Source organism: Diprion similis, chromosome 6, assembly GCF_021155765.1.
Source record: "Diprion similis isolate iyDipSimi1 chromosome 6, iyDipSimi1.1, whole genome shotgun sequence".
Taxonomy (NCBI): Eukaryota; Metazoa; Arthropoda; class Insecta; order Hymenoptera; family Diprionidae; genus Diprion; species Diprion similis.
In genome coordinates, this window is record NC_060110.1 from 3,706,283 (window position 1) to 3,731,062 (window position 24,780).

The 24,780-nt window shown below is 34.2% G+C and overlaps 5 protein-coding genes across 9 annotated transcripts; 4 read left to right on the forward strand and 1 right to left on the reverse strand.

Annotated features, from left to right (window-relative positions):
• The first annotated feature begins 563 nt into the window (after window positions 1-563).
• Window positions 564-4,476, forward strand: LOC124406961 (tubulin-specific chaperone C). The gene is made up of 3 exons (XM_046882705.1): window positions 564-781; window positions 2,043-2,294; window positions 3,120-4,476. The coding sequence occupies exon 3, from the start codon at window positions 3,295-3,297 to the stop codon at window positions 4,321-4,323; it is 1,029 nt and encodes a 342-aa protein (XP_046738661.1). The 5' UTR covers window positions 564-781; window positions 2,043-2,294; window positions 3,120-3,294; the 3' UTR covers window positions 4,324-4,476.
• Window positions 4,477-5,246: 770 nt separating this feature from the next.
• Window positions 5,247-6,349, forward strand: LOC124406969 (ATP synthase subunit g, mitochondrial-like). Its single transcript, XM_046882716.1, has 2 exons — window positions 5,247-5,396; window positions 6,000-6,349. The coding sequence occupies exons 1-2, from the start codon at window positions 5,354-5,356 to the stop codon at window positions 6,257-6,259; spliced, it is 303 nt and encodes a 100-aa protein (XP_046738672.1). The 5' UTR covers window positions 5,247-5,353; the 3' UTR covers window positions 6,260-6,349.
• Window positions 6,350-7,671: 1,322 nt separating this feature from the next.
• LOC124406957 (putative methyltransferase C9orf114 homolog) lies at window positions 7,672-9,228 on the forward strand. The gene is made up of 2 exons (XM_046882699.1): window positions 7,672-9,038; window positions 9,112-9,228. Exon 1 carries the CDS (start codon window positions 7,706-7,708, stop codon window positions 8,924-8,926), a length of 1,221 nt encoding a protein of 406 aa, XP_046738655.1. The 5' UTR covers window positions 7,672-7,705; the 3' UTR covers window positions 8,927-9,038; window positions 9,112-9,228.
• Window positions 9,229-9,310: 82 nt separating this feature from the next.
• On the reverse strand, window positions 9,311-11,589 carry LOC124406965 (ribulose-phosphate 3-epimerase). Its single transcript, XM_046882712.1, has 4 exons — window positions 11,294-11,589; window positions 11,041-11,148; window positions 10,048-10,269; window positions 9,311-9,448 (listed from the first exon to the last, which is right to left on the reverse strand). Exons 1-4 carry the CDS (start codon window positions 11,528-11,530, stop codon window positions 9,338-9,340), a joined length of 678 nt encoding a protein of 225 aa, XP_046738668.1. The 5' UTR covers window positions 11,531-11,589; the 3' UTR covers window positions 9,311-9,337.
• A 1,324-nt stretch (window positions 11,590-12,913) lies between these two features.
• On the forward strand, window positions 12,914-17,021 carry LOC124406963. Of its 5 annotated transcripts, none has more exons than XM_046882709.1 (5): window positions 12,914-12,996; window positions 13,113-13,263; window positions 13,329-13,576; window positions 13,881-14,326; window positions 14,955-15,388. In XM_046882709.1, the coding sequence occupies exons 3-5, from the start codon at window positions 13,390-13,392 to the stop codon at window positions 15,135-15,137; spliced, it is 816 nt and encodes a 271-aa protein (XP_046738665.1). In that variant the 5' UTR covers window positions 12,914-12,996; window positions 13,113-13,263; window positions 13,329-13,389; the 3' UTR covers window positions 15,138-15,388. The 5 variants fall into 5 exon arrangements, 3 of the variants coding, with proteins under 3 accessions (XP_046738665.1, XP_046738663.1, XP_046738664.1); XR_006929271.1 differs by lacking the exon at window positions 12,914-12,996 and adding an exon at window positions 16,212-17,021 and having other exon boundaries at window positions 13,036-13,263; window positions 14,955-15,235; XR_006929272.1 differs by lacking the exon at window positions 12,914-12,996 and having other exon boundaries at window positions 13,036-13,263; window positions 14,955-15,235; window positions 15,313-15,388.
• The last annotated feature ends 7,759 nt before the right edge of the window (window positions 17,022-24,780 follow it).

Consider the following 24,780-nt stretch of genomic DNA (forward strand, 5'->3'; position numbering starts at 1 on the left):
TCGAATTTCCTTCGAAATATTGTACTTTTTGTAGATTATCATCATTTTTAATTTTCGTATGTAGATTCAAATTCTGCTAGATTCAGGGTGGCCACAAATTTTTACGAAAATAATTTCATGACATCTCCAGGTTTTCCAGGTGTGTATGAGAGAGATGCGACATTTAGCGATGGTTCGAAAATAGAATTTCATACTTTCCCATGTATCAATCTAAATCAAATTTTAAAATTGTCTCATCACAATTTTTTGTGGAAATTCGTACTCTTTTACCGCTCAGTCGGCTCTCGCGCCACACGCCCATGTGAACCCAGCCTTACGGATCTAGGGTATTTTGACGCCGTTGGTACACATCTTACTTAAATCCAGTCCAGTGCGAAAGAGAAACTTTTTTGGAGGAAAAAGCTGCAACTCTTATAAGGCAAACCATATTTACCCACACTACGCTGCACATACCTTCTTAGGCCCTGGAATATTATTATAGTTTAATCTGGGAATGCGAATAAAAAGCGAGATATAAAATTCCCTATCTTTGGTGAAACATGAAAATCACTGAACCTGTAGTAGTTCATCCAGCGCTGCGAATTCACAGTTCACATCATAGGCGCCAGTGATTTCCATTTTAGGAAATCTGCCGTCTGTACCTTCTTTAGTATGCTGTACAAACCAGCCAAATCTCGATTAGGTAAAATCACAAAAACCGGGTTAAAGGCTGCAGTAGCAATAGAGTGTGTACTTTTTATGAGCAGCTTCTCAGCGTGGCAATTGTTGAAACACTCTAGAGGTGAGCAGCGAACTATATTTATACCTACATCTCCATCATATTTTAGGTTATAAATTTCACATCCCGATTCCTCTTCAATTTTGAAAGCTATTTGTCTTCTTTAGTATAACTCTGAGTGGTAATACCCGCTAAAGTAATTTCCCAAATACGTTACTTCGACTCTTTCCACCTGTAGATACCAAAACATCGTTCCCAAAGTAATCATCTGCATACTAATTTACACCTACACGCCCTTTACTGGAACAAAGATATGCCTGCCCACATCACTTCATACGAAATTCGGTACTTATCTAATGTAGCTCAAATAATTAATAAGCGACTTTCGAAAAATTTCATATTAATAAATTCCGTTCATTATTCCTCCCTCCATTGTTTAGCACAAACTTGCATGATAATGATTCCTTACCTGGATTATCAATGATTTTTGGTACGATAGTTGCAAAGTTTCATCGTTTACCGTTCTCTATTTTTTGCATCCCACTTTCCTTCTTAACCTTTTGACGACGTAGAAATGTCAGTTAAAATCGACCTTTTATTAGAGGTGAAATTTATAAATAAATTCAATGAATTTCTTACGTGGACTCCCCAACCTGACTGTTGGTCGACATATTGACCAGCCCTGCCGTTAAAAGGCTAAATATCCATATAAAACATCACAGAGTGCTATGCGTTAATCAGAAATGCAGGATTATGTTCCAATTGATGCTTGAAATTACTTTAATCTCATGAACCCGATAATTTAAGATGAATCTGTAGCTAGCTGCCATAATCAGCAGTTGAACGTGTTCATTTTGATTCAATTAACCTAATAAAGCCGAAATTAAAGTTTGCTAAGTACTTTGCATCTCAGATATTATTATTAAAAATTATGCGTATACAACTGAACTGCATCATCTTAGTGGAACAAAGTCTAATACTTTCAGCTCTTAACACTTGCCGCTTCTTTAATCTTCATTAATTTAAGTTGTACAGTTTCTGTAAATTTGTTATTCTGCTTATGTATTGGATATGCCTGAAGATCTGAGCGATCAAGCTTGACCCTGACTTCAAATTCACACTAATACTGAGTATGGGTCATGATATTATTTAGCCCTAAGTTCGCTTTGTTGTGCTCCAGCACATGTTAAATAATTTCACAATATTTATCCATTTATAATTTATCACTGAATCTCAAACTCAGCGCCAATCTAGATTTTGATCAAGCTTGACCTATCAAACCTTTGGGTGCAAATGAATTTGCTGTTAAAATATGTTTTATTAGATTCCAGATTTTTCTGTCACAAATATTGTCCCTACATTTTGGACAAATATTATGCATTTGAAGAATATACCAGTCCTCAACTTGAGAACAGAATAGCAGACCAGAAGGTCTGGGAATACAGCGAGAAATTAACCAAATAATCATTCATTTTCCATGGCGTTTGTCAAGGTGGTACTTATGCTGGCTGGTTCCTTTGGTTTCTCATACGCATTATTTGCACTTATAACTCCCAAAGATCACGAAATAAAGAAGGTAAATGTCTCATACGAGTTTTAATTAATCCTTTCTTTACTTGGCTAATCAAAAATAATGACTAATAATATTCGAAATCCACTTTTAAAACAATTTCTTAGATTACTAAAAATCGTTGTAACTTTGGAAAGATTAACATTTTGAGAAAATTTCTTTTTTGCTATGCAACCAGAGCTGTTGTAAACCTAAAAAGCAGGAAAGATTGTTGAAATATCATAGAATGCAATGAAAAATTTGAAAGATCCTCTTTTGCAAATAATCTTACAATTTAATGAAATACTAGAGTAGATTCAGAAATGTTGTCGTCTAGCTCCCTGAAACCAAATTTAATTTGAAATCATCACTCCATTACAGAGTCTAGTTAAAAATACTTGTGAAATTGCAAGGGAATAGTACATTTTAAAGATTTTCAGTCATCTGCAACAATCGTGTGCTACATTTGACTCGAGTCACGATATTATAATACTGAAATACTTTGATATTGTTCTGAAATACGAAAACGGGATCTGCAACTCTAGGCATATAATTCAAATTACGATCTCTCATTGAGAATTCTTTGATCAAGAATACTAATAAAAGTTGTGGTTGAAAACAAACCTTTGTAATAATTCATATTGATGCATGTGTATGTCCATTGGGTATCATATAAATTGAACAAACCTAATTTTGTTGTTACAATTATTTTATCCACATTGAAATAATCATTATAATAACTGAATGTTCATGTATTATTTACTTGACAGTTTCTATAGTAACAAACAGAAATTCATATTTCTAACCAATGGATATTTTACGACTTTTGAAAATGAAAATTCCTGATTTCAGCAACTGGGCCATAGACCTGACCTTATTACCGAGACCCCTTTTTTCGAGTCACTGCGCAAAGCTACTTTGAAAAAGAGATCTATGAACACAGAGCAGAAGACATTAGAATCCAGCGACAGTTCGTAAATACCAAAAATATATCAAGCGGCGTTGAATAATATCTCCTGTCACAGTAATGGAACCATCTACCCTAATAGAGGGTAGCTTACCCGAACGAATAACCAAAAGAGATCGGGAGCGCAAAAACGTAATAGAGAAACGCAGAGAAGAGAGGCAGCAGCTTGCCGTGGAATCCGAACAGTCTAGTTATTTCAAAGATGCATTCTACGCGTCCTGTAAAACGATTAAAGATTTACTAGACGATGCTTGTACAGCTTCACCATCCGTGCTTCCTGCCATATTTGACAAAGCAAACAAGGAGATACAGACATTGAAGAACTTTCTTTCCCAATCCAAAATGTATCTAAAGGTTTATGACATTCGCAGAGCACAGGAAAACCTGCAATTACTTGAGATCGAGGCGGATGAATTGGAGTTGAAATTATTGCCGAAGAAAAAATTTGGATTTAAAAATCGTAGAGTATTGAAAAAACCGTCGGAAAAATGTCATGATGTCACTGACGGACTAAAGGATCTCAAAATATCAGACAGCATTGTAAATAACGCGACGAACCAAAACAACAAACTTTCAAGCAAATATGGTGACAGTGCCTGTATGATAATGGGAAAGGTGGATGAGAAATTGGTTCTGGATGCGGAAAATGTGAACAAAAACGACATCTTACTCTCTGACCTATCAGGGTGCTTCATCAGGATATATGGGGCGCCCAGTACGTTACATATGGTCAACCTACAAAACTGTACAGTCTTAGTTGGGCCAGTTTCCTCCTCTGTATTTGCCGACAGATGTAACGCCTGTTCCCTTGCTTTTGCTTGTCAGCAACTTAGACTGCATACTTCCATGAACTGTGACGTTTATTGTCACGTTACAAGCAGAGCTATCATAGAAGACTGTTCGAAAATACGGTTTGCACCCTACAATTGGTCCTATGACGATCTTTCTATACATTTCAACTTGGCTGGGCTAGATCAAAAAATTAATAACTGGCAATTGGTGGATGACTTCAATTGGTTGTCGAACGAAAAACACTCGCCTAATTGGTCCGTCTTGGAACCGGAATTGAGAGTTAGGAAGTGGGATTAGTTGGAACCCTACAAGTTAAAAGTGAATTCAATTAGTTTTTAGATCGTAGATATTCAATTTCTTTTTAATTAGCAATCGATATACTTACCTCAATAAATTATTTACACGTGTACTTGGCTTTTTCACGAAAATACAATACACCTTATTGCAGAACCAATGTTTATTGATTTAATCATTATTATAGATATCAATTTATTTATTTAATTCCTAGAATTATCCTAGAATTACACAGTATTGTGTTGTTAGGATAATAAGTGTTAAAGACATCATTTACCTCAATGCGATGCTATTTACATAAATGAAAGTCGATTCATCCGAGGAGCAAATGGAATTGTAAAATGACTTTTAACAGAGTAAACTGCCAATAGATTATGTAACAATTGCAAATTGAAAATATGTAACAATTCATTAAACCGAGAAGGATAAATGCGATAATGCAAACAACAGTCGGTGAAAATAAATGATCTTGTTAACAGAGTGTGAATGAAGTAAATCTTTGTGCTACAAGCTAGAGACAAGTGTTATTATTATGTTAAAGATTACTACTCCAATATTTCTTCGAAATAGCTTCACAACATCAAAAAGTATAAAGAGTTGTGGGTATGTTATTAAATTTTACGATGTAAGGTCGTCTCCGCGTAATAAACGGAAAAAATCTTTTCAACTGGAGATGCAGGGCGACTATCAAAAAATCATATTCGTAGATCCAGATCAAATTTCTCTCTTATTTTTAACGTATGGAGGTAGGGAAAAATTGTTATTATAGCGTTAATTATTATATATTCTTCAGTCAACGAGCATTACAATCTTTCATTCTTGCGTCACCGTACACGCGTGTAGAAGTATCACTAAAGTTGATACTGAGAACTGCAAATCGAATTACCCGCCGTTTCCCGCCACCGAATCACATCCATTCTGGTCCGTTCCTTGGAATTACGTCACCGTCATTCCTGTATCGAGGAACGGTGGAACTTGAACATCCCGTGTCTTTTCGTGCAGTTTTTTGGTTCCCGGACGAAGAAGCACGAAAATGGCAGCGCAACTACCAGCGAAGGCCGTGGGCCTAGTTAAAAGTATTTATTCAAAATTACATTGCTTTAGACATAATCTATTCATTATATCAACGAATCGTTTGATGCACCAGCAAGCCAACACAGTCGTGTGCGATCGGTGATCACAACCTTACATAACATTGGTCCAACATACATCCAGTTTCACACTGTTCGAGATTCATTTGACAATCGGTAGAATATTTTCGTTGTTCGTATTAAAAAGCGAACGTTTGTTGTCATGTCATGATTTATTTATACCAGAAATTCATTTACTTCTTGGCTCAAAAGATGTATATAAGGTTGGCATTACACCTCGAGAGGACGTCAAAAAGTTGTCGCAATTCAGAGCATTTCCTTTTTGACTGAAACTTGTCGTGTGATTATTACATGTACCAAATACCGATACTCTGACAGATGGCTTAAAAAAATTTCATAGCACTTGTACAACGCTTACCGTTAGCCGATATAAGAAAAAAAACAAAAGCTCCATAACTGACTTCAGTATGACACTACACGTTACGTTTGTAACTTACTTTTGTACAGTTTTTTCATGTTGAAGTTAAATCTTTAGAACTTCATTTTACATGCTTTAATATAATCCCATTATTTCTCTTTTTGTGACAGCTGGTCTGGTCTTGGCAAAGCCCAAACTGCAGATTTTCAGACAATATGCCATGGTCGAGTTAACGCCACCAAAATTATCCGATATTCCTGCTATTCGTTCCGGAATTGCAAAACTTTTGTCGAGCGCTAAGAACGGCAGTTACCGTAATCTGACTGTTAGAGAAGCGTGGCTGAACACTCTTGTTGGAATCGAAGTCCTCTGCTGGTTCTATATTGGTGAAGTTATTGGAAAACGTCACCTTGTCGGCTACAAAGTTTAAATGAGACTCCAAATCTATCTGCTAGATAATTGTGTATATTTATAAATGTTCTCGGAAGAGTAAAACATTCACAAATAAAACTTATAGAAACTAAATTGGTCTAGTTCATGTTATATCACGTAAATTTAGGCTACATCCCATTTTCATAAAAATAGGCAAAACGAATAAAATTATCACCTCATATAAAAAAATTGATGAGAAGTTACCGCGCTATTAGAGATATTGAAATGATTAATGCATATCAAGTAGCAAAATAAATGATGAACGTCTTCCATGAAATTTTGAGTAGCGTAGCTGTATATTTACTTATGGAAAAATATGAACATATTTGAAACCTTGCGTGAAATAATCCTGATGATTTCTTTTCTCTTGTAATAATCTATGCCATCAAATCGGAAAATTAATATTATTATTAGTATAAATCAACTGAAAGATGTTCCCGAAGCTCTGAATGTTCAGTTCAACGGAAATTCGAGCAAGTTGTATGTACCACGCATGTTTTTTTTTTATCTACGAACTTCTCCAAAAATTTCATTATTATCAATATCTCAATTAGTACTAGTTTTCACAAGAATAATGTAATTTACAGTAATAAAGTCTGATAAAGAACTAGCCTGGTATAAAACATGAATTAACTAGAAATTAGTAGAGTTAATGTAACGAAACATTGGTAAATAAATCACTAATTTGCAACTTTAAATTAACTTGGAAAGATTTAAAATTTCGCAAAGTCTAAGTAATGAGTATGTTCGAATTTATTCCAGCTATTAAATTTTAGAAAATGCTAAATTTTCAAAGTAACATATTTTTCTATAAATGCATGATTACGTTAAGGTCACAGCCTAGACTTCGTATTTATTACGTTATCTTCGTTCGAATAAAAGTTCAAGACTTCAAGCACATGTGTTCGAAAATTTACATTGATAGGAATATGTGTCAGAAGGTCAGAACACGATTTCGTTTTAAATTTCGTATGCATGCCTACGGTTAATTGCCGTGAATTGTGTAAAAGTTTTGAACGTTTTTTCTATCCGAAAATTTCAATTGAAAACAGTAGTTTAGATGACGTGATTAAATCCGTTCCTACACGAATAAGTCGTCAAGGATTTAACCAAAAGTGTAATTACACTTGCAGGATTTAAAATGAATTTATAGGTACTGTTATAGTTCTAAGAATTAAGGCTTATAACTGGAAAAACGTTCGGAAATCTTTCACGGATTCAACTCGATTTATAACAATTTGAATTGCCACCAAAAGTATGCAATTGCTGCTATCCAAATCCATTCCAGATGGCGCTGCTGTTGTTGGCTAATTTCATGACTGATTGTGTCAGTCCCACTCACCATGCTGTCAACTCGGAACTTAACCTAAAATTAAGTCAATGCATGTTGTCTGAGTATAGCAGGGAAGGAAAAGACTTGTTAGAATAATTGCACCAACAAATAATGGCATCGGTCGTAGCACGTGGTAAGAGCTGGAAAGAGCACAACCGTCTACACAAGGAACAACGCAAGAAGTGGAGAGAAGAGAGACTATTAAAAAAGGTGAAGAAAGAAGAGAGCGAAAATCTTGCCGAAGAGGTTAAAAAGTCAAACGAGTCTGAGAAAATATTGACAAAAAACGTATCCACCGTGAGTATCGCGGTGCCTGGTTCGATTCTGGATAACGCTCAGTCGCCAGAATTGAGAACGTATTTGGCAGGCCAGATTGCGAGAGCAGCATGCATATATAAAATTGATGAAGTGATCGTGTTTGACGATATGGGAGAAGTCTTAGAGGAAGAAAAAAAGAAACTGAGACACGATGAAACATTCGGGGAAGTCAGAGTCGGATGTCTGCAGCTTGCAAGAATATTGCAATATCTAGAGTGTCCGCAATATCTGCGTAAATATTTCTTCCCCCTACATAAAGACCTCCAGTACGCAGGAGTTCTGAATCCTTTGGATGCTCCGCATCACCTAAGACAACAGGATGAGTCTGTGTTTCGTGAAGGCATCGTCACTAACAAACCTATAAAAGTTGGAAGAGGGTCCCAAGTCAACGTTGGACTGCTTAACGACGTCACAATTGACAAAGTTCTGGCGTCAGGTCTTAGGGTCACTGTTAAAATACCTGCGGAACAAAAAAACCCCAAAAAATTAAAAGGTATCGTTGTGCCTCCAAGTATGCCGAGAGCACACACCGGCATTTACTGGGGTTATAGTGTCAGAATAGCAAACAACTTGACACAAGTAATCACAGATAGTCCGTACAAGGAAGGTTACGATTTGACTATCGGAACTTCGGACAAAGGAACTTCTGTAGATGATATCGCGTCAAATAGTCTCGCGTACAATCATGTTCTCATTGTTTTTGGTGGCTTGACTGGGTTGGAAGCAGCCTTGGAAGCCGACCCCCTCTTGAATGAAGACGATCCATCTATACTTTTCGACAAGTACTTGAACGTCTGTCCGGAGCAAGGGTCCAGAACAATAAGAACTGAGGAAGCTGTTTTATTATCACTGGGCGAATTGAGGAATAAATTAATGCCCAAACATCCCCCGTTGGAAAATCCTCAATTTCAAAATGACCCTCAAGCGGGCGAGAATAATTTAACAACAAGTAAAAAAATGAAGACAGAAAATCCAACAGTGTACAGCTCCGATTCCAGTGATTCATCCGGCTGACAGGTGAGATAGAAGTTGGTCAAAAATGAATGTAACGAAACATTTCCGAAAAAAAGTTATTTTACATCTTTAGAATGACTTCAAAGGAATTGAGTTTGCAAAATACAACTATGTTTTGCGTTATCACGGTTTACCACGTTTCAGGTAGTCCTAAAGTTGCAACATTACGGTTTAACTCAAAGCAGCATCGTTACGTTAATGTGACGGATTTCAACCTTGCAGATAAGGATTCCTTGAAAATTGCAGAAGAACAATTAGTTGAAAGCAAGATTACGAAATAATTTTCTTTAATGCTTGAACTTTCTCATCACGTTTTTAATCGTATAAAAATTATATACATAAATTAGAATAAAAAATGAATGATGGATCATTAAAAAGCCTCTGCGATCACGGGTATTTGCCAATTTTTTTCTAACGCTTGTCCAACACAGCGGTTACTGTTTCCTTCAAAGATGCCATCACTTTGGTAGGATTTTCAGCACCTGTCACTGCAGTCCCAGAAACTATCATATTAGCACCAGCCTGAAATGTGGAAATAGTCTTTCTATAATGACTTAATTAAACTTTCATGAGGATAGAAAAACCGATTATTGGCATCAATTTTTGGCTGCTTTGGTCTTCCAAATAGTTTTCTATCACATAATTAGCTTTATGCAACAAAAGTTTTATGTGACACAAATGGAATGTTCGGTATACTGAGGCAAGAATGTTTCAGATATAGTTTTTCTACTTCAATAAAACACAAAATTATACGGGTACTGTAACATAAGTAGAACAAAGCCCTTAATACCAATAAGTAGAATTATGTTGGAATTTGTTCAATCATTTCGATACTTTCGAAAGGTTTTTCTCATCATATTTGCTCATTTTTCTAGATTTGTAACAACTCGATCGTACAGAATACCAAAATTATTGCTATTACAATCGAGTGCCTACTCAGGCAATAGGTATTTAAAAATGTTCAGCAAACAATTTTTCTAATTTTTCAAAATGGGTCTGAACGGAAATTATTACTTCCTCCCCATCCATGGAAACGATGATGGATGGAACAAGCTGATATACTAGTATATGTTGCTTGTCATGATCCGGGTTTTATATTCAGAATGAACATTAGAAATTACCTCTGCACAGGAGTGTATGGTGTTTAGCCCAACTCCTCCATCCACTTCAATGTCCAAAGTGGGATAATTTTTTCGGAGCCATCGAACTTTATTCATCATCGGTTCCATAAATTTTTGACCACCAAAACCAGGCTCGACAGTCATGATAAGGACCATATCTGCCAGGTCTATGTAATCGATCACAATGTCTGCTGGAGTTCCAGGTTTCAGAGCTACCCCCACCTTTACAACATAAATTGTCAGTTTCCGTTAGCATTCCTCAAATTAAATTTTTCTTGTACAATTAGTTAATTCATAAGTCAAGATTCTTTATGCTGAAATCCAAAGAAATTCTAGTTGAAGTAGTGAGAGAAAAAGCACGCTGCATAGCTAAGCAACACAGTATCAAGTGCTTGGTTTTCAGTTGATTGTTTTGGGTTAATTATACAATATTACAGAGGTATAGAAAACTTCGCGTTAATTGTCACTTTTCAGTTTTGTTTCACTAAGTTAAAGGTGTGTCAACGATATAATGAATAGATGTCACCGCTTCATATTTTTGTTCTTAGTGTGGGTATAAGGTATGTGAATCTTCTTGGATTTAATACTTAGGTTTGCCATGATATTATTATTTTATTAATTAAATTTATCCTTCGATTACATTATTAGTTACTAATTATTTTTGTAATGTGTACTTTGAAAGATTCAACAAGAAATTATTTTTGTGATGGGTAGTCGACAATTCAACTAACAGTTACTTTTGTTATTTATACATATATGCTGAAAATTAAAGCGATCCTCTCGTTAAAACAGATTAATCTTGCAAGAACTAAAAAGTCAAAAGAATAATTGATTGAATTTTTCCAATTACTTATTACATTTCATTGGCAATTATTTTATTTTTTTTCGATTCTGAAAATATTACTTGAATGCATACGGAAGCAAACTTGTACTTTGTCAAAATTATAACATTTTATACTTCATTGCATGCTTTATTGAAGTAATAACACATACCTTCATTCCTGCCTCTTTAACTTTTCTACAAACTGAGGGTACGTCAATAACAGGTTCAACGTGAAAAGTGTATTGATCTACACCGGCATCTGACATTGGTAAAATCCACTGGAAAGTAATAAAATTTTATAGAAGCTGAAAGATAAGTGATGTCGAGTGCAATGAACGGTTTTCATGAAATGGTAATTGTTCAACTCTCATGCAATTTTTTTTTTTTTTTTTAATTTTTTACACAGTTTGAAGCTCGAGTTACCTTTTCGGGTTCTGAAACCATCATATGGGTCTCAAAGAATGCGTTTTTTATTTTATTTCGTAAACATTTAACCAACGGATGACCAAATGTGAGGTTAGGAACAAAATGACCATCCATTACATCCAGATGCAGATAATCCGCACCGCTATCCAACAAACGTTGAGATTCGGAGTATAAATTCGCCAAATCCGCATTTAAGATAGATGGGCCAATTTTCGCGGTTACAATCTTAGCCATGTTTTAAAGAAATATATTCACTTGACTAGATTCGAAGTTTAACTAGGTTAAACCGAAGGCAAAACGAGTCCAAGTTATAAGTTGTCTGTTAACTGTGGCCCAAGTGCCAAAGAGTGCGAATCCAAAAGACGTGACCATGGCCTTTGGAACCGGTGAACATTCGACGAGTGTAGTATACACGTACACATGTGTGTACATGAATATGCGATTATGTTCTATTGATTATAGTTTGAAATGATTGTATAAGATGATTCCACCTCGGCTTTCATTTGCCATTTCATCCTACGAATAGGATTAGGTATATTCATAGCACTAGTAAAATGCAGTCATTTATTGGTAATGAAGACAATGAGAAATGTAAAAATTGAGGTTTCGTTGCCTTTCGAACTTTGAATTACATTCATACTGGGATGGATGGTAAAGTTTTCCATATTCATTCACGCTCATCTGTCTGATGATATGTCACTATTTACAGTGGATAGCAAGGTAGAGACTGTGAAAAAAGTGAGAAACGCTTAAAGCCGCTTTCTGATTAATCCAAATACAGTGTTCAAGATTGTCTTTGACAATCATGCGTTTGTCACTTTTCCACACGGTCTTGTATACGAAACGGTGACTGTTGGTGAAAGACTTTGTGTACAACGCCAGTATATTTTATTGCTTACAACTATTCCCTAAACATTAGTACCAATAAATGATCTGTCACAAAAGATTTTGGCGACAGATTGTAATATCCGACTGGAACGTCGGTATATTTTATTGCTTATAATTATACATATACCTAATATTAGTACCAACTAACTATACTAGAAATGGGAGAATTCTCTAAACTAAATCATTCAAGGAAAGAAGAAGAAGACTGGCTAAGCAATCGAATATCCCTAGATGAGATATATTGCTGAAATTCTTTATGTCATTCGTATAATTTTTGATTCTAAGACATTTTGAAAGAACGTTTTTACCAAATTTCAATTTATGAGTTTAAACGAAAATATAATATCTCCTTTGTATATATATCTCATTTTGCTGTTGCAGCAAATCGTGAGCAGCAAATATCCCTAGAAACTTTTGATCACGTGATGATTTTGCGGCTGCTGTTTGCTGTGCATGAAAAGACACCTTAAGGCCTGTGGCCGCGCGATGCAGCTCCAAGGGATATTTTTTATGCTCCATCCATAAGTCCGCGGATATTTTGATCTCTGTCTGTACCACTTTCAGAGCAGACTTCTGAGTTTCTCCTTCTCTCTCTTTCTCTGTTGAACGTTGCGGGAATTTCAGTGGATCCGCATTCCGCCAGTCGCCAGGAAGTGTTTCCTCCTGCTGTGCCGCTTGTTTACCTTCTCTGAGGCAAGCCCACTAGTGAACGGTATTACATACATACATATAAGATATCGCACGGGTGTTAAATATTGATTGACCGTAAAAATGGCGTGAAAATTCAAAAGCAAATTTGGAATGTGACGACAGTGAGTGTTCGCAAGTTAATTGAGCTTTATATATTTGAATTGCTATGATGTAATTCTATGAAAATAGAATCATTCTGTTACTTAGTCTTGAATTTTGAATAATTTTATCTATGAAGTACTGTTTTTGCGGTGGTACGTTGGATCCGGCGTCTACCGTAGTTACGTTGGCAATTTAACGGAAATACTGGATTCCTAAATGAAAATGATCATATCAAGAGCTGGCCTGTCGTTATGGATGAATAGTAGAAAAAATCCGGCAAAAAATTTGTAAGTACGCACAAGAATTCAAATATATTTACTCATCAATTGATTGTCAATATTATTCTCAGCAGAGGAAGGCCAGTATCTGGTCTATTTATACCCTTTTGAAAGTAATAAAGGAATTTCCAAAGCATGAAGATGCTGGCAAAGCGCATGTTCCCAAGTTTGATTACTTGCAGTTCTAAGGCTGCTGGCATCTTAGCACCTTTAATTATTCCTCCTGCACATATTGCTGCACTTTACTATTTCTGGACAGAATTTTCACGAGATGTCGACAGGCGTCATTGCTCCTGTTCTTGTTGGGACACCGTATTCAAGGGTAAGAAATCATAAAGATTGTTCTTGGTCATGGCTCATGCATGTTTTACTTTGACTATAGAAATACACATCTCATTTGTTAAGACTTCAAATAACGAATAGATGTAATCTCTAATTATTCCCATCTTTTTGCATAAATATCTGTTGTTCGATAAATGTAAAACAAATCAGGTTATTTTGGTCAACCTGTAGTAGAAAAGTCTTTACATTCCTCACCAATTCATGATATAATTATTTTGAAATTTCAAACACTTCTGAAATCCTTCAGCCGATATGTATTTCTTTGTTTTAATTTTTCTTTTCAGGCTCCTATGAATCTGGTGTTGCATCTTATAAGCATATGTATTTTAACGCCACTGCTAATACCATAAAAATATGGTTTATGATAGTAATTGGTATAATTACATTTTACGAAAGTGTAAAAGATTTAGCATGGCTAGCTATGCAATGTCGTCTGAGATTTAGAATGTTGATACTTTTTGGGACTGCAGTGTTTTCTCATTACTATTCATGGTGGGTGTACATAAATTATTGGAATGACGAGTTTTATTCCCAGTGGTATCATCAATTGTTTTTCACTGCTACCGAATTATTGTCGACAATTCTGGTCGTTCATTTGGCTGATGCAAAAAATCCAATTACACATAGAAAAGCATTTGGCATCGCTGCTATTGCAATCATGCATATTTTAGCTGGTAGTTGGGACCAGTTCATTACCAATGTTGTTAGAGGAGAGGGATATGCCCATCAGGTAAATAAAAATCTCATCTATCTTTGATAACTTTTGTATTCAATGTTAAGAAAAATGTCTTACTAATTATTGTAAATTAAAAAGATTTATCAACTCACAATCGTATAAAAAAATTAGTTATATCAATTTAAAATAAACTTGGTCTCGGATTAACATTACAGAGTGAATTAATTCTAGATGCAAAGCAAAAGGATCTATAGATTGCATCTCAAAATATCCAAAGTGCCATTTGTATGGCATATGCATTTGTTCATATTTGAAAATATTCAGCTAAAACCAAAGTTAACAAGCAAAGTATCTTTGTGCTTAACGAAAATCTGAAAACTGTGACTTTACAAAAAATTTAAGAAATTCTATGGGACTTGATTTGATAAATTTATGATATTTTTGAATATTTTCCCTGTTTGGTGAAATTATTTACTTACATTTGATAAATCGTGTTTCATTATACGTAATACATAATCAGCTTATTCAATTCATAGAAAATGATTTTTAGTCAAGGAAAAATCTGAATTACGCTCCAAAACACCTGCGATTCTCAAGCAATCTCATTCACCTAGGCGATAGACATACTTTTCAAGCTTTGTTACAGTGCATTGTGGAGGTAAATGATTCATATAATTAACAGGTAATTCGAGATCTGGGATTCATGATTCCTGATATTCTCCATGTTGCCATCCCTCTATGGTCTGTAGAATGGCATAAACCCTGTGGCCTACCTGGAGCTGAATCCAACCAGAATATCAGACGTGATCTCACAATTATTTCAGTACTGGTTATACTCGGATTGTGCTTTTGTGCTGCCCTGTGATATGCAAAACGATGAGTTAGTAATCAAAATAAACGTGACCAGCTGGTTAGCGCTTATCTCAAAAGCATAGCGATGACTGGAAATATCGATTATAACAGGTATTACTTCTGGTTTACATCGATATAAGCTTTCAAATCTTTGTTTCTATATTTCAATCGCTAACAACATCTTGCAGATTTAGGTGGTCCATCAAATTTGTTTGGGTGAATTTTAATCAATCAATTTTCATTAAAATCTGTGACAATGTGGATAGCTCTATATCTCGGGGAGATACTGTGCCTCTAAAAACGTTTTATTCCTCAAAAATGTCATTATAGGTAGTGAAAATTTTCAGGAACCGGTGTTGCGATATTTCAAACCATTATAGATCAATTAACTTGAAGATATTTTATGTTGAGAATGGGTAAGACTGTAGCTATATGAAATATTACGTCAGGAGGCGGTAAAGTTTTTTTCAACTAGTAACGACAATACATCTTCAATTCGTATGAAATTTTTATTTTTAAATGTTTACTGAACTTACAAAAAAATTACAACACGATGTATTCTAAAAGTCTATGTTATTCAGAGGAAAAACAACATTTTTGTGTGGGTGAATCACGAGTTGTAAATCATTTAAATAATTGAGCATAACAATTTAGTCCAATCAAGCAATGCCAATTATATCAATTTTAATGTGTGACCTCTTTGTATATTAGAAAAAGTGATAGAGAAGTGGTTCTTATTTAGTGTGGTAAATTTTATTATAAACTGTTGTTCACCATGTATATTGTTTGGTTATTTTTTGCAACTGTGATACAACTCAAGTTTGCTATTTCTTTGTATTATTTGTTGCATATTATATTGTGTGGTTGTCAAGTAAAATTGATTCAATGTTGACGTTACAAACATTAATGTAACGGAATACCGAAATAAATTGTTGTTTCGCATGTTTAGAATGTGTTTGGAGGACTCAAGTTCCCAACATGTATGTTTAGAAAATTCTGAAGCGGAATAGCAAATTTTCCAGAAAATTAATTGTTACAATAATAAATAACTTCAATCTTGTATATTAATTCGGTTTTTTGGTTGCAGGGTGATTGCTTGATTCTCCAAGTATGCAGCAAAAGAATTACTCACGTATGTATCGCAATTGAGATTAACCTTAAGTTAGAATGCATTATTTAGTTGCGTAGATCCAATGGTGAAGTTTATGGACCAATATGTGTAACAATGAAAGTACTGTTATCGTTAAAGTTCGGGTTTTTTCAAAATTGCAGTCTACAATATAGTGACAATTTAATTATTGGCAAGTTTGACCTAAAATTAAGGTGTCTAAGTATCTAGTGTAGATTCCTTAGTGTTCAACCAGTAGAAAGACAGAGAAACTCTGGAATCCAGATTCAGTGAGTGCTTTTATTTGTAAGTCGATTTATCAACGTCTTTCACCATATCAATGGTATTCTTAGTATAAAGTACGTAATACGAACCCTATGCATGAAACTTTAATTGAACAGTACATATTTATTCACGAGTATTCAATATTGACAAACAAACCTCACTATTGGACCACTTTAGATAATGATGTAGGTAATTGTTGCTAGATCTGATAAATGACTGAGCCTTCTGACATGAAAATTAAATACGAATTTGGACTTTGTTGAAAGCTGTTTCTAACTTTCAAATTATGTGAATCAAAAAAAGCAGTCAAAGTCCTAATATGTTGATCAAAGAGTGTTAAGGACTCATATACGAGTAGACGACTAAAAAAGTGAGTGGATTTTGAAAATTCATATCTCAACAACCAATTATTCTAGTCAATTGGGTTCATTTTGTTCAAGAGGATGTAGATCAATCTAAATTTATCATGAGCAAGCTATTTGACGTTATTGTCAATAAAAATCCTTTCTATTAATTCATCCTAATAAAATACATGTGGAAGCGAAGCTAGATCTACGTAATTTTGAATAAAACAGCCTCCAATCGAATCAAACAATTGGTTGTAGAGAAGTAAATTTCAAAAATCCACCCACATTTTCAGCCATCTATTCGTCAACACTTGGCATATCTTTGTGCTTAATCTAGAGGCTCGGAGTAGTTCAGGGGTTATTATTATGTATGAATTATATTGAATTCGGTCTTCGCATAAAACTATTACCTCCCAATTGTTTTCACATCCGCTTGTCCCGTAAATAGATCTCTGGTCAACGAATCTTAGAAACAATAGCATGTTGATCGTCCGTTTGATAGAATTTTTTATAGTTATATTTTGTAATAGGTTAATTAACCAAGGTAATTGATATCATAGTTATAGATGGGACTGTCTTAAATCATACTATAGCTTGTTTTAATTGATAGACAACAGTGCGATCAAACAACATAAGTTATTCACAATGATTTTTTTACTTTATTCTTACTTATTCATTAATTCTTCATAGTGTTCAAGGAATGTCAGTAAGAAATTCATGTTGAACAAATTTTCTCAATTTTCAGTTACTCGAATAGTGCGCGTTGAGAGACGTTAAAACGGACTTTGTATCTACTTTTGTATAAATAACTCAAAAAATTCTAAAATTATTGAACATTTATAGTAATAAAATCGTAAACGCGAGTAATTTATTTGACAAATTCATTCGATACAAATTTCTTACTCACATACGACAATAAGAATAATGAATTAGCGTTTAAGTTACAGTTGCAAATTTTGTAAGAGGCTATATTTATTCCTACGTATATTTAGTATAGTACAGTAGCATTCAGGTACAAATGAAACAGGTAAAGACTAGTTTAGTACAGATATTATTTGGTATAACTCATTAAAAATTGAATCTCTGTTTATACTTTTTATTGCAAATTGAATTTAGATTCAATTGAAACCTTGCGAGAACGCTGTAGTCATTCTTTGCCGACTGAAGAAAATGTCACTTCATTTGATTGTTATCGAAACCTACAGAGCACTTATGCAGGGTGGCCACGGTCAAGAAAAACCGGGAAAACCTGGGAATATCCCTTGGAAAAAAAAATTGGCGAGGGAATCACGGAAATGTCAGGGAAAAAAGAAATTACCAAACATATCATGAACGGCTGTAAAGGACGTTAAAAAATTCTCATTTTATTATTAAAAACAAAAACAGTTTTTGTAGTAGTTCTTATTGAAAGTGTTTGACAAATTTTTTCCAAGCCGCTCCCCAAATCGATGCCAAATAATTTTTAAAAAATTCCCCAATTTCTTCAGATATTTATATTAAATCTAACCCCTCCGACCAAAAGGGTGGATTTTTCCAACTTCAAATACACGTGTTTCGGCCACATTCTCAGTATATATTTTATTGTAAGAGTACAAATATTCTGAAAAATTTCTGCTTATCTTATTTTATTTTATTTCAAATTGGTGCTACTATTGAAAACAAACCACCTAATCCTACCAGGTATTCTAGACGAATTGCATACCCACTAAATGAAAAACCTAAGTCAGATTTAGAGGGTGCGCAATTCTTCTAAATTGTCTGAAATGGTAATATGAATTTTTTATCAGACAGCAGCACCAATGCCTATTTAAATCTCGCAGTTAGAGATTTTTTTTGAAAATTATTACTCATACAATCAAATATATACTGAGAATGTGGTCGAAACATGTGTATTTTGAATGGGGAAATCCTCTGTCTTAGTGGGAGAGGTTAAAGTTGAGATAAGAATCTGACAAAAAGCTGAGAATTGTTTTTAAATTATTTGGAGCTGATTTCGGGAGCGAATGATAAATATTCATCAGAGCCTTAAATAAAAAGATCGTTAAATTTCCTAGTGAATTTGCATTGAAATGAAGTGAAGAATCGGGGGTATTTTAATTGGGGATTCATAGCACTAATGAAGGGAATAAGAAATTTAGTCAAGGAAAATTAGACAATTGGTCAGGAAAAGTCAGGGAATTTTTTTTCCGATAAAAAATGGATACCATATTGTGTGAAAATGCTACGGTCAGTGCAATTCTACATGCCATGTTGAACAAAAATATCAAAAAATATTTCTCTTTCATACACAAAAAAAAAAAGGCTACGAAATGTATTTCTAAAGTAAATGGTAATTGAATACAGGAATACATTTTTTGACCTTGTATTTGGCATTAGGTGTAGAATTGCGCTAACTGCGGCATTTTTAAAACGGTGATGCATAGATTTTGATAATAGTAAAAATAAATTGCATTTACCGCGGTCGGTAAACATTGAGTCTTAGTATCCTCTTAAAGAAGTATGGCGTGAATAGTCAGGTTGAAAAAGTATTTGAACTAAAACTTTTTAAAGCAAAGCAGTAAATAGTAAATAGTGTCACGGAAGCTATTCTAGTTACATTCAACTGTAAAAAATCCCACGATAGAGGAGAAAATGTTAAAACACTGAAAGTAAACTATAAACACCTCATTATTTTAACTAAGTCATAAGAATTTCATTATTCTACTATTTTTTTACCTGAAAAATCCATATTATGTGTCTGTTCCTAATGAGCAATAGCTGATTTTATCCGTAAATAGATTTTCCACTAATTCTCCTCTAACAATGAGTCAAATTGTGATTAACAATAACGTATTTCTTGTTAAACCATAAATTCAGAAAAAAAAATTTTTTGCTATCCGACGAACTCTAAATAGAATATCTTTCAGACAATTTTTAGGGCATTCATTTACTAATAAACTTAGCTACCATACTCTCTTGCTGTCCCCCACTCTCTAGCTCAAGTCATTCTTTCAAGCACAACTTTCAATAAGGCCTCCGATTGGTGGAAAGTCGATGTATTTGTCAATAAAATCAGACAAACTATATGAATTTTTCGGTAAAAAAAAATAGTGGAATAATGTGATTTCAATCTGATTGCTACGCTTTCATCTGGGTCACATGGAGTTCGTTGAATCAGATTTAACTTCATCAGCTTCAGATGCTCTGTTCAATTTTCGTTTTTTTATATTTTAATATCTTACGACGCTGTGACGTTAACATACCGAAACATTTTTGCATATCACTATTGCGCAATTTTAGAATGATTCCAACCAGAGATATTCACAAATAAGAGCTTAGTAAGATCAATTTATTGTAGTTTGCATATGTAAACCTATAAGCCAATTTTAAAGTTGTGAAATGTCGTTGTTTTTATGGTAATGTTTCGATAGATTAACGTTACCAACTTGAACGTCCTAACGTGTTTTTGTTTTTTTTTTCTTTTGCATATTTGGAAAACTTACAATGTCGACAAAAATATCATTCAATTGCAGATCATGAAATGTAACTAATAGTGAGTTAAAAAGAAATTTCAATTTTTTATATGATGCATTGATTATAATATTTGTGAAGAAGATGAAATTATTAGGTACTTATATATAAGGTAGTGCAGAAAAGCATATAGGATTTTATACACGAATTTGACTTTCGGGGTCAATCTGATCCGTCAACGAAACGAATCTCAATATCTTTCTTTTGTTCTGCATGCAATAATTTTTCGAACATGTATCCTCATGTACAGAAACAAACGAAAGATATTTCGAACTTTTGCTTTATTGGGAGTGTGATTTCGTTCCAACGACAATACTCGAAAAAATCACTGGTCCTACGGATAATTAGTAAGATTAGGAAGAAAAGAAACGATACTTACTGAAAAAACTGACTGTTCAGACATTTTTTAAAATCCAGTAGTACAAGACTTTACACCAGTAGAAGTTTTCAATTAACTCTTTAGTTTGCAGTATTCGTGCAGTTCTGTATTTTATGCAATTTTCAAACAAATTTCAATCAAGTTTTTCTGCAGCCGAGGATTAAAAATTCGCAATTTGGGCCTAGATTTGAAATCAAAATCGAAAATAAATCGCACAGAATCGTATCATAAATAGTATCAATATAAAAAATTTCGTTCTTCGTTAAAATCATATTTTGTTAGTCAACTTTTCATTTCTACATCAAATATCTTATTTTCCAGGAAATTTCATCGAATAAATTAACTCTTACATCCATTAAATGGTATCAGAAGTATCGCCAACTGGTAGCTACTAGTAGCTTAGGATTCACAAGTGTATATACACATTGTACACCTCCCGAGGAGAATTGTGACCGATTCAAGTCAACCCGTGTCAACTGCAGTTCAAGTTGAATGTATGGTTGCAGACGACACGGGTGGCCTTGAATCGACCAGAATCCATTTTCTGAGGTGTACATATATGCAAAGTTTCAAGTCAAAACGTTACACAAGTATTTATAGGCGGCTAACTTTTTATATGAATTTTCTGCACGTACCTATCAATTTCAGAGGTGAAAATACTTGATAGGTGGATTGTTTAGAAATGAGAGATTGATATAATAGCCGCATTATAGTAGATGTTTACGCACATCCGGATGGTATATTATAAGTGAGAAGAGACTATACGACTCTTGAGAATCGACATCAAGTATCTCAGGCAGTTGATTTAAACAATAAAACTTGTATACCTCGTGTGAATTTTATGTGTGATGTGGTGTGACAGTAACAAAAAAGATTTTCTTCCCAGTACAAGATGGTTATGAGAATTTTGAAAGTGCCTCTGTGTATAATAATAATCTCAATAATTTGTATCTATTATTGTTGAGGAAAAATAGTTATGATTTGTATACGTATAAGATTTAAATATTGAATATGTTAGAGTTGTTTTTATACACTTTGGAATAACGTACAGGAAGCTGTGCAATTGAATTGTTTATATTTCATATATTTTATAGAAATTATTATTGTTATATTTTAGTTAGTTGATAGAATTAGAAATTTGTTACCAAAAATTACAACTGCTTTCTCGAAGTATTGGACTATAAGCTAAAGTGTAATCGAAATCTAAAACCCAACTATTTGTTATCTTGCAAAACACACAAAAGTATACGAATATTAATTTATTTTCACAATAACACGAACGACCCGTTTTTTAGTATCACGTTAGGCTGATGAATTTTCACAATTTCACATTCAATTGTACTTTAAACACTTATTACAGTAACGAACTTCACTGCTTCACTGTTTAGTGAATTCGTTAAACGATTAACGGATGTTTGTGAATTCGATGTCCTGTCGAGAACTGAAGCATAATATTTATGGATAGATGCTTGAATGTATCAGTAGCAGATTGTCACAAATAACGCACACTAATCCGTTCGATACAATAAAACTAGAACAGTCGAAAAAAATCTAGTAGACGATAGTTATTTGATAAAAGAGTATTTGTCATTCGGTTCCTTAGAAAAAATAGAGTAGGTGCACTGAAATTTCAGTTTTTAATAAAACCTCATGGTTTACGTAAAATTACTGCAGGACCTGTTTTGATGGTACAATTTTAGATATAGGTACACCGTTTGTAGTCCTGAACGTAACCGATTACTAGTAACCATTTAGATAATTACTGCCTTTCAGAGATTTCCATATTTAATTTTCAATTTTGAAATGACCTTCTGTGTAGTATTACTATCATGAAATGATAATAGTCATATCAAAAATGTGAAATGCAATAATGAATATTTAACTTCGGTAGTTCTTGTACAACAAGTATCTTAATAAGTTATTAATTCTCACGTGTAGTTTATTGTACAAAAAAAATAATTTTTAAATAAAAAAAATTTTGGTTAATAATGAAATGAACTTTGCAACGATATTCCTCATGTTCTTCTTTGATCAATATACCTCACCTGTGATACCTCGTTAACGCTAAGCCATAAAGTAATTATTGATTGATGCAAATTTGTTACGTTTATTATACAGATCTTACAAGGAACATCAGTTTGTCATCCCTTTCTGATTTCGTTGAAACTTATGTATGTTGGAGAACATTAAAAACCAAGAGACACGTATTTTTTTTATCTGCGGAATAACGGTTTGAAGGGATGAAAACGCCCCTCAAACATGGGGGTCGATAATGGGGTGATTTTTTGACGCGCTTCATGGATTTGAATGAAACCAACACTGAAATGTTTTTTTAATGAATAGGAAAACTTCAGCGTTAGTTTTATTCAAATCCATTCTTCCTCAAGAAATTGGTCATATTTTTATATTGCATCAGAAAAGTAATACGATTTTTTTTGGATCCTCAATATTAAAATGTTTCGATATTCCTTATGATTGAATTATTTAACATCAACGATATGACATCATTAATTTGTAATTTTTGTTGAATTATCTATATATTTTTCTCAATTCAGACTACATGAACAGAATTATGAAAAAAACTTCCACTACAACAGATTTAAATTGCCAAGTAACATTTGTCAGATGGTCAATTAAAAAAATATGCACATTTTCGAATGGTATTTTATATGCTATATGCCCAGAGGCCCATCCAGACTTAACACCACATGGAAAATCCATGTTCATGGTGGATCTCTAGAAAACATCCACAGAAGTCCACATTAAACATGGTTTGATCAAAGCTGATGATGATATTCATCGCATGTCCATGAATATCTATGATGACATAAGCGGAGATACTACAGACAGCCACTAGATGGCCGTTGCTGTCATCAGCTTTCTCGCCACTGAAAAGTGTGCCGAATTGTATAAACCTCCCGGTAGTTCAATCGATTCGTTTTTCTAATATCCAAGCATTCGATCGTCCTCTAGTGTTCGTAGTTCATGTTACGAGGCGTCGGGCATTTTGTTTGAAAGCAATTGAATGATAGATAGTCTCGGTTCTCGAAACCTGAAGGTCTAAAGAAAATTAGGAAAATCAAAGATTTTGCTGTGGTCGAAATAACTTTTTTACGGCATGGGCATTGAAAAGTCCACTTTTTGTGGCAGTTTTCGTTCCGTAAAGTAACGCTTTATACGGCAGCGAACAAAGTTGCGGAATAAAGTCTTTATTCCGCAGTTTTGACGCGCAGTTCGAAGTGCGCATCCCAAACTGTCGAATAAAGTAGCTTCGTCGAACAAATCGCGACATAACCTCACCCTTCGTTTTGCTTTTCAACGCCCATACCGTAAAAAATATTGTACGTGGCATGGCCGTAAACCGTTTTTTGACTCGGATAATTTCAGTAGTCGCTTCCGGCTCGCCTTCAGCTCGTCCTAAAATCTTTATCCTTGCCAAAAAAACAGGCGGTTTACGGGCATGCCACCTAAATAGCTGTATTCTTCCTCTTTGAGCGAGAACCTATAAGAAAATGTGACTTGTGGGTTTTTGGACATTCAACTATCAAAATAGTGACAGAATCAATCGTAACACCGTTCATTAACCATTCAAATTATTGCTCGTTATGATTATACATTTTTCTGACAATAATTTCAATGTCTATCTACTCGCTAGTAATAACCTTAAAATTAATAAATAATGAATTATTTATGTTAAATAACAGGAATATTCCGATTATTATGGATAGGTCCGCAATTTATTCGCAAATGTTGGTAACTGTAGTTCTTAAGCAAGTCTCCAGAGGCGCTTATACAGTTTTGAGAGTTCTCGATCAATTTTCAAATAAAATAATGCCGTTTTTAAGCAAGAACAGTATGACATTAAACTTACGTTGAGGCGGAAGTTTGTCAACACCGCTCATTCCTAGAGGCATATAAGTTAAACTCAATTCAAGGCTTTCTTTAATTGTGAGGAAAATATTATGTAGAAAATCTCGTGAGAAAACGCTTGCAAGCTCCCATCACACTGCAACACTACCAAGATTGG

Bases quoted from the DNA above. Each gene is read 5' to 3' on its own strand.
- LOC124406961 (XM_046882705.1), top strand. From the start codon at position 3,295: ATGGAACCATCTACCCTAATAGAGGGTAGCTTACCCGAACGAATAACC.
- LOC124406969 (XM_046882716.1), top strand. From the start codon at position 5,354: ATGGCAGCGCAACTACCAGCGAAGGCCGTGGGCCTAGTTAAAA. The intron at 5,397-5,999 runs GTATTTATTCAA...TTTTTGTGACAG, and splicing joins GGCCGTGGGCCTAGTTAAAA to CTGGTCTGGTCTTGGCAAAG.
- LOC124406957 (XM_046882699.1), top strand. From the start codon at position 7,706: ATGGCATCGGTCGTAGCACGTGGTAAGAGCTGGAAAGAGCACAACCGT.
- LOC124406965 (XM_046882712.1), bottom strand. From the start codon at position 11,530: ATGGCTAAGATTGTAACCGCGAAAATTGGCCCATCTATCTTAAATGCG. The intron at 10,270-11,040 runs GTATGTGTTATT...TATGTTGTAAAG, and splicing joins TTAAAGAGGCAGGAATGAAG to GTGGGGGTAGCTCTGAAACC. The intron at 9,449-10,047 runs GTAATTTCTAAT...TCCACATTTCAG, and splicing joins CCATACACTCCTGTGCAGAG to GCTGGTGCTAATATGATAGT.
- LOC124406963 (XM_046882709.1), top strand. From the start codon at position 13,390: ATGAAGATGCTGGCAAAGCGCATGTTCCCAAGTTTGATTACTTGCAGT. The intron at 13,577-13,880 runs GTAAGAAATCAT...TTTTCTTTTCAG, and splicing joins TTGGGACACCGTATTCAAGG to GCTCCTATGAATCTGGTGTT. The intron at 14,327-14,954 runs GTAAATAAAAAT...TATAATTAACAG, and splicing joins GAGAGGGATATGCCCATCAG to GTAATTCGAGATCTGGGATT.